At 34.5% G+C, this 8,554-nt stretch overlaps 2 protein-coding genes across 3 annotated transcripts; one reads left to right on the forward strand and one right to left on the reverse strand.

Moving 5' to 3' along the window:
- The first annotated feature begins 353 nt into the window (after positions 1–353).
- On the forward strand, positions 354–3,936 carry LOC136218067 (putative pentatricopeptide repeat-containing protein At3g25970). Its single transcript, XM_066004809.1, has 2 exons — positions 354–509; positions 630–3,936. The coding sequence occupies exon 2, from the start codon at positions 1,665–1,667 to the stop codon at positions 3,765–3,767; it is 2,103 nt and encodes a 700-aa protein (XP_065860881.1). The 5' UTR covers positions 354–509; positions 630–1,664; the 3' UTR covers positions 3,768–3,936.
- Positions 3,937–4,192: 256 nt separating this feature from the next.
- LOC136218068 (MLO-like protein 1) lies at positions 4,193–8,172 on the reverse strand. 2 transcript variants are annotated; one of them, XM_066004811.1, is made up of 14 exons: positions 8,025–8,172; positions 7,882–7,939; positions 7,572–7,792; positions 6,056–6,172; positions 5,879–5,939; positions 5,706–5,800; positions 5,550–5,624; positions 5,379–5,467; positions 5,259–5,308; positions 5,141–5,181; positions 4,846–5,055; positions 4,703–4,770; positions 4,559–4,619; positions 4,193–4,478 (listed from the first exon to the last, which is right to left on the reverse strand). In XM_066004811.1, exons 1-14 carry the CDS (start codon positions 8,139–8,141, stop codon positions 4,227–4,229), a joined length of 1,515 nt encoding a protein of 504 aa, XP_065860883.1. In that variant the 5' UTR covers positions 8,142–8,172; the 3' UTR covers positions 4,193–4,226. The 2 variants fall into 2 exon arrangements, with proteins under 2 accessions (XP_065860883.1, XP_065860882.1); XM_066004810.1 differs by having other exon boundaries at positions 5,706–5,939.
- Between the last annotated feature and the right edge of the window lie 382 nt (positions 8,173–8,554).

Here is an 8,554-nt window from a genome sequence, read left to right on the forward strand (position 1 = left end):
TATGGAATTAAGGGGGTAAATAGGACATTTAATGAGTTGGAGGGGTAAAATGACCAATTTGGACAAGTTAAAGAGGCTGGAGAAGCATTAAGCCTATTTTTATTTATGATTTTCAGGTTAATGGTGTACAACGTTTCTCTCATTTCACACTTTGATGTACAACCTTCAATTTGTCTCACTAATATGCACGAACTTATATGTGACCTCCCACTTTGATGTATGGCCGGTTAAAATGACCGGTCAACCCAAAATCAACGCGCCACCTCATTATTTTTTTTTATGTTACCTATTTAAAAAAAGGACTCACATAGTGTAATTACAAAAAATCCTTATACACAAATGTTTTCCTTGTTTTCTGCCAACCTTTCCCTCTCTAGCTTGTTTCTCTCTCTAACTCCAATAATCAAACACAAATCCTCCCAAATATGAGGGTTATCGTTTTCAAGCCTCCATTTCAATTGCAAAGAATTCAATCGGTCCAATCCCTTTTTACAATTCTAGATACTAATGTAAGTGTTTCATGAATTTTTAGTATACGTGCTCTTGTGTTTTCATTTGAAGCTTTTGGATTTGTTTGTTTCAATGGCAAATCTGATCTGGTTTTGGGTATTTTTTGTTTTGGATTAAAGGGTTGGGGATGCTGACCTGTATAGCTTGTTCGAAGCAAGCAACTAATGGATCTCGCACTAGAGAGAAAGAGAAGAAGACGATACTATGGAGACGATGAGGACTAAGCATGATATTAAAGCTATTAATGCTCAGCTATTGTTGGGTTTTACCAGCTGTTTATTTACTATGGAGACGATGAGGACTAAGCATGATATTCAAGTTTTTGTTCTTTTCTGAAAGAAGCTGAAACTGAAAAAGCTACTGATCTGGAAGTGAAAAAGGAGAATTCTCTCCTCTTTTTTCTGGTTCTCCAATTTCAAATTTCCTCTTTCTCCATTGCTAAACAAATGCTTAATTTTATGGGAGTTTTCAACTTCCTCGAATAGAATTCAAATGACACCAGGAAAGAATGAGAATTTGGCACTTGCTTGGTTGCTAAGTAGAATTGGTAAGAGTTTGATTGAAGAGAGAGAGAAAAAGGTTAGAGAGAGAGAGAGGAGTTAGAGAGAAATTTGAAGAGAGAGAAACAAAATTGAAGGATGGAGATGAATAGATAGAAAGACAGAGGTATAGACTTAATTTTATATTAAGTGGTTGAATTTTGAAGAGAGAGAAACAAAATTGAAGGAAGGAGATGAATAGATAGAAAGACAGAGGTATAGAAGTAATTTTATATTAAGTGGTTGAATTTTTTTTTTTTGACTTTTTGACCGATCAAAGCCGAGGTGGCATATTGACTGAGTGTTGACCGGTTATTTTTACCTGAAATTCGTACATATTAATGAGACAAATTGAAATTTGTACATAAAGGGTGAGATGAGGAAAATGTTACACCATTGATGAAATTTATCCATGATTTTCATGTGAAGGACCCAAAAGGTTTCTATCTCCACTCCGTCTCAATTTTGGGGATTCCCGTTTCTGTTGGACCTATCCTTATCGGGGGCGGAAATCAAGCTGAATATTGGCGACAACCAAGTGGCTCGGCTTGGCTCAACCCCTGCAAAATTCACTAGTATTTAAACTTGTCTGATTTGTCAAACCAGTAAAAATGAATGAGGCCATTGAATTTCATCATTGAGAGCAGCACCCGTACTTTGTATCAAATCTTCGTTACCCATTCCCGGTTGATCAAATTAGGATCTGTTTCAGATGTTTACAATGCCAACAATATTCTCAATCAGTATGCTAAATGTGGCTGTTCGGGACTTACAAATGCTCGCAAGCTGTTCGACGAAATGTCGCACAGAGATACGGTTACTTGGAACACTATGATTTCCGGGTATGTGAATTCCGGAAATGTGGAAATTGCTTTGGAGTATTATAAGTCTATGAAAACATATGGATTTGAAGCTGATGCTTATACATTTGGAAGTATACTCAAAGGAGTTGCTTGTTCTTGTTCACTTAATCTGGGGCAACAAGTGCATTCCTTGATTGTTAAGATGGGTCACCAGGAGAACGTTTATGCAGGAAGTGCTTTGCTTGACATGTATGCAAAATGTGACAGAATTGAAGATGCATTTATGGTGTTTCAGTTCATGCCTCAACGTAATTCTGTCTCATGGAATGCACTTATTGCTGGTTTTGTGCAAAAAGGCGATCGAGATACTTCATTTGGGCTTTTGGGTAGCATGGAGAAACAAGGTTTCAGACTTGATGATGGGACATTTTCTCCGCTTCTTACTTTGCTTGATGATGATAAGTTCTATAACTCAACTATGCAGCTTCATTGTAAGATTATAAAACATGGTGTGGATTTTGATAATACTGTGTACAATGCTGCAATCACTTCGTATTCAGAATGTGGTTCGCTAGAGGATGCAAAGAGAGTTTTCGATGGTGCTATTGGTGTCCGAGATCTGGTTACATGGAATTCCATGCTAGCAGCTTTCCTGGAACATGGTAAGATAGAAAGTGCATTTAAACTATTCCTTGACATGGAAAGACTTGGACTTGTGCCAGATATTTATACTTACACAACCATCTTAAGTGCTTGTTCGAATAAGGATCATGGGAAGTCCTTACATGGTTTGCTGATGAAGAGGGGTTTGGAACAATCTGTACCTATTACTAATGCAGTGATGGCTATGTATCTAGAATCAAGTGATAAATCTATGGACGATGTGGTAAATGTATTTCTATCCATGGAATCTAAAGATCGAATTTCTTGGAATTCCATTTTGACTGGATTCTCAAAAAATGGGTTTAGTGAAGATGCTCTGGAATTCTTTCAGCAAATGAGATCGTCAGAGGTGGAAGTTGATGAATATACCTTCTCGGCAGTCCTCAGATCTTGCTCTGATTTAGCTATTCTCCAACTAGGCCAACAGATTCATGTCTTGACAGTTAAGTCCGGCTTTGAGTCCAGCAGCTTTGTAGCTAGCTCGTTAATTTTTATGTATTCTAAATGTGGGATGATAGGAGATGCTCATAAATCATTTGAAGAGACCAAAAAGGATACTTCTATTACATGGAATTCGATTATGTTCGCATACGCGCAGCATGGACAGGGTGTTGTTGCATTGGACCTATTCTTTGAAATGACAAAGAGAGAGGTGAAAGTGGATCACATTACCTTTGTTGCAGCCCTGACAGCATGCAGCCATATCGGATTGGTTGAACAGGGTCGTTATTTTCTAAAATCCATGGAATCTGATTATGGAATTTCTCCAAGGATGGAGCATTATGCTTGTGCAATTGATCTATTCGGACGAGCTGGGAATTTGGATGAGGCAAAAGTCTTGATTAAGTCAATGCCATTTGAACCTGATGAAATGTTGTGGAAAACCCTATTAGGTGCCTGTAGGGCCTGTGGAGATATAGAATTAGCCGCTAAGGTTGCTAGCCACCTGTTGGAGATAGAGCCTGAAGAGCATTGCACTTATACCATTCTCTCTAACATGTACGGAAAACTTATGAAGTGGGATGAAAAAGCTAGGATAACAAGGTTGATGAGGGATAGACAGGTGAAGAAGGTTCCTGGTTGGAGTTGGATAGAGGTTAAGAATCAAGTTCATTCTTTCAGTGCTGGTGACCGTTCTCATCCGCATTTTGAAGAAATACATCAGAGGTTAGATCATATAATGGAAGAAATTAAGCAATTGGATGCTGCTGCTTGTTTAGATTCTTTGATGGATAATGTATGGATACTGTAACTATAGTTGAGTTCATCACTGTTTCGTTAGTCAGTATCTCCCTGAGATGTTCCTCTAAACTTCGACAGAAAAGCAAATAGATCTGTGTTTCATAAGTGTATTATAAAGCAAAGCTTTATGTACTTGAATGAGGGTTCCATGCTTCTCCAGTTCTACTCAGCAATCAGATAATCATAAAGGAAACAACAGTGATGCTAAAGATGAGCAAAATCCTGAATGAGCAGAGTATTTTCTCATTGAAATAATTTATACTTGCGAACGCAGATTCGACAAAAATGACTTCATAAGAAGAGGTATCACTATCCTTTCCTTTCCCATTTTCAAGTAAATATGAAATATATATATGATACAATTGTATAACTTAAGTATGGACCCAGAATTAGCTCTAATTTGGGTTGTAATTAAGATTTGTTAACCTTTTGAAAGTGCAATTCCTCGAGAAAAACACGAGAAGAGATCTCATGTAGGCGGTGTAGGAGAGTGAGTTTCATTGACATCCAAAAGCCTGATCTCTTGAATAGATGATTCATCTGATACAGTTTTTGTAAGCTGAACTGAGGAAGGGGAATTACCCTTGTGACTAACTTGACTGGAGCCATTACCATTAGCAGCCTTCCTAAGAATTGTATTCTTCTTAGCTTGCTTAGCCCAACCAACAAGACCCTCTTGAACATTCTCCTCAAATATTGCTTTTTTGAATGAACTTCCCATCTGCAATCAAACACATTCTATCTCCTTCAATATACAACTTTCACAAAAATCACACACCAAAAAAGCCTCAACTTAATTACCTGTGTCACTATTGCATAGAGTGGCAAAGTGCTATAACTGCACACAAACTGCACGAACACCCTACCGAAGACCAACAACATTCAAATAGAATCAGATTTTGCACATTAAATCATAGATAATTCAACACAAACATTGTCTCTTACCCTATGATAGTTCTTGGAATAATGTACCCAACTTCATCCATTATGCAGGAGTTAAAACCATATTGTAACTGCAATATTTTGCATAACATAATTAGCAAAATATGTAGCTAGAAAAAAGTGTATGAAGTTGGAGAATAATTTACCCATATAAAGAAGAAAAAGGCTAGCTCAAAAGAATTTTGGAATAGGATGACATGGATCAAAATGAGAATAATTTTAGGCTTGCTGAACCAGAAATGATCATCTGAAGGTTTAACAATTAAATCCCCTTGTACTGCTACATGTTTCTCAGCAACTTCATTTGCTAATTGGGTAATTACATGCTCTAATTTAGTACCCACTGCCAGTAGAAGCTGCAAAAAGAAAAAAAAAAAGGCAAAGAAAATTAACATCAAAGTCTAAATTGCATTCTAGATAGATATGGTTGAGGAAACTTACAATGAAGGGAATGAATGCTATCCAGAAATATGCATGCCAACCTGCATAACAATATAACAATTTTTAGAAATGCGAAACGCTTTAAAATCAAAGTTTGCGTGCAACATATATAGCTTACCAGCAACATTGAGCAGCAAGAACACAACAACGAATAACCAAAGATACCAACTGCAATCAGAACATTAGATTTTGAGAAAGAAGTATAAGATTTATATTGAATGAAAGTTCGAGTTGAAACCTTATTCCAACGACTTTCTTGAAGTCAGCTTCGAGGGCTCGCATCATGTACTTATGAAAATCAAAGTTTCTGTTTCCTCTGCAATGAGTCTATTTATGCATACAATAATTAAAAAAGAGGATTTAGGAAGTTTCAATTATATAGATAGAGAGTTCCATTGCTAAAATTTACCATGATGAAGCCTAGTCTGAGTGTGATGTAATCAGATTTGGTAACAGAGCCATAAAACTGTTTGAAGAAGGACATCTAGAAAAGAAGTTAAAAATTAAAATTAGAAGAGTGATAGAATTGAGATACTAGTAATTTAGAAAAATGATGATGACTTACAATCCAACTTAGGAAGTAAGAATTCTTGCCAAAACCGCGAAACCGTTTCTTGATAAAATCATGATCATGAACATGTGTAACCTTTGCGTTTTGAGCTGCATTAATTAAAATGTTTTCTTGATTATAATTCTGGGTACAAATTTGAGAATTTAACAACCAAATAATATACATACCTTGTTCGAGATCTAATGCCTTGTTGGAAACAAAGTCCTCCCAAGTTTTCCATTGTCTTATCTACATATATATACAGAGATTATTCATTTCTCCATTAAAAAGCTACTCCAGTATAGATGATTAGTGACATGGAAACCAATGGTTAAACGAATGAATGAATATAAGGAGAAGAGTACCTTTGTACTTCCGAAAAGAATAGTTAAGGCGCAGAAAGTAACATGAACACAAGCTAGCACAAATATAAACACATGAAGATGATGCAATGCTGTTGTTGACAATATTGGAACTTTTCCCTGCAATTTTTTTTATCAAAACACCAAACCCTTAGTTTCACACCATAATTCTCAATCCGAATCATTTTATGTATATTTACATATATAGCAATAATATTTCCATTTTTCAGTAAAAAAGAAAAACAATGAATGGTTTGTTTGTAGTATTTAGTTTTGATGGGTATTATTTTAACTGGTACAAAATTAAAATCAAACTCATTAGAGATTTCATAATTTCATTGGTTGAATTTAATGGTTCTAAAATCAATAAATTGTTAAGACAGATCTATCCGTATTAATTTTATTCAATTAATTGCATATAATTAAAGGATAAATTATATCCTATTGATCATCAATCTCTTAAATTAAGATATACATATTCTTTTTAGCTAATTCACATTTGGTTAGTGAGGCGTGTAGATGAAAGTGTGTAAGGTATCAAATTACATACGGTGAGAGAGCTGATTTTTTTTTTCTATTTTTGCTAAATGTTAATTTTTTTTTTGAGTGAATGTCCAAAAAAAAAAAAGAAATTGTTTTTTTGAATAAAAAAAAAAAAGAAAAAATTAGCTTAGGTTCTTAACAAGGCCCTTATTTAAAGGGCCCATTTTTTTTTTTAATGAAATACCGAACTGTTAATGAAAATAGTGTATTTTCTTTTTCTCGAACATTAAAGTCCCACTTTTTATATTTTTCATAGTCTAAACAATATTTAAGATGTATGTGAACCGACCAATTTATATATATGCACAGGACGATATATATAAAGATTTTGAGGAGGACGTGAAAGGCATAATTAGAAAGAATGCATGTGGAGTGAGGTAACGTGGAAGAGAAGGCAATATTTTATTTATTTTATTTATATACTGTCCCTTCAAATTCGTTCACCACCTAATAAATTTGTCTGTTTATCCTTAGACTTTCAGGTCTTTTTTCTTTAAGAAGAAAATACAACTTTCATTAGTAGGGTGCACATCGATCGATCATGCTTAATTAAGCTCATGCGTAAGGATCTTGTCTATTAATTCATATGAAGGATTAATAGAACTTTTGCTAAAATATTCTTTATCTCCCTTTATTCATAATTTTCATTTTTTTATATCACTCATTAAATTGAATCATTTTTTATACATTGAAAACTTAAAATAATAAAAACTGCAATTAATATTAAATTTATTAATGAGAATAAAATAGGAAAAGTTGCATTAATATGAGATAAAAAAATTTGATAAAATATAACAATTATTTTGAAATGTTATAAGTAAGTATATTCAATTTAGCTCATCTTTTTATTGAACTATTCACTATTAGTTTAGTTAAAATTAAAATTGATCAAGAGAAAGAGCTCAATTTTTAAAACCAGTTATATTTTAGCCTTTAAAATAATAGTAAATAATAAGAAGGAATGGTGAGTACGTACGTCGTCACAAGTGTTGGAATCAGCAGAGTCAGCAAGAAGGCGACGAGCAGAGCCACCGGAAATAAAAGAAAAGAATGCAGTCTGAAAGTGAGCGGTGGTTTCCGATGTTTTTTTCTTGCAAGGAAGCCATTTATTAGCCAAATCCTGTGGTATACATATCTTATTAATCCACGCCTGAGATACAGTCAGCAGCAGCGATATAAACCCCAAAAGCATCAGCTCTGCATCCATCCATTAATTCATTCTTTAATCAACTTCCCTATATAATAAACAAAACAGAAAACAAATCAAGAACAAATAAATAATATACCTTCTTTGATTTTCTGCAATGCTTCGAATAGAGGCTTCTGCTTCTTTCTCTTCAACAACTGCACATATATTAATGAATCATTATTAAAAGCTGCGTTAACAAGTGTGTGACGAGTCTCGAACCGAAGGGCGTATCAAAGTTACCTTGCCAAGATAGTGAAGTATCCTTTCAACAGCAAGAGAAATGGCAACAATAATACTGCAGACAAGTGCCACTACCCATGTTGGTGTATATTCCAAGTTTACTCCTCCCTCTGCCATTTCTGCTTTCTTTCTTATTCTTCTTTGCCTGTCTTTATATATACTTATACAATTAGATAAGACCTTTATTTTTCCAAAGGACTTAGATAAAACCTATGTGTGATATGGTAAAGTCATGGGTATTATTTTAATACTTGTATATATATTGACTAAAATGGCCAAGTTGGATCCTATAGTTAGTGGGAGATACTGGAGGGTATAAAAGACAAATAATTAGAATGGTAAGTTGGGGTTTGAGGTTCCTGAGTATGAACAGAAAAATAGGAAAGGGACACTCATTTTTAATTAATGCTGTACGCGTTTTATTGTTTGGATATTGCTCTTGTTTCTCACGGACTTCATCAACATGTATATATATTTCTTTTTCTGAGAAAATGTTATCATCAATTCACTGTGTATGAGCTTGCACTAAT

This window comes from Euphorbia lathyris, chromosome 2 (assembly GCF_963576675.1).
Source record: "Euphorbia lathyris chromosome 2, ddEupLath1.1, whole genome shotgun sequence".
Classification (NCBI taxonomy): Eukaryota; Viridiplantae; Streptophyta; class Magnoliopsida; order Malpighiales; family Euphorbiaceae; genus Euphorbia; species Euphorbia lathyris.

Bases quoted from the DNA above. Each gene is read 5' to 3' on its own strand.
- LOC136218067 (XM_066004809.1), top strand. From the start codon at position 1,665: ATGAGGCCATTGAATTTCATCATTGAGAGCAGCACCCGTACTTTGTAT.
- LOC136218068 (XM_066004810.1), bottom strand. From the start codon at position 8,141: ATGGCAGAGGGAGGAGTAAACTTGGAATATACACCAACATGGGTAGTG. The intron at 4,620-4,702 runs GTAAGAGACAAT...GGTCTTCGGTAG, and splicing joins ATTCCAAGAACTATCATAGG to GGTGTTCGTGCAGTTTGTGT. The intron at 4,479-4,558 runs GTAATTAAGTTG...GTTTGATTGCAG, and splicing joins TCTATGCAATAGTGACACAG to ATGGGAAGTTCATTCAAAAA.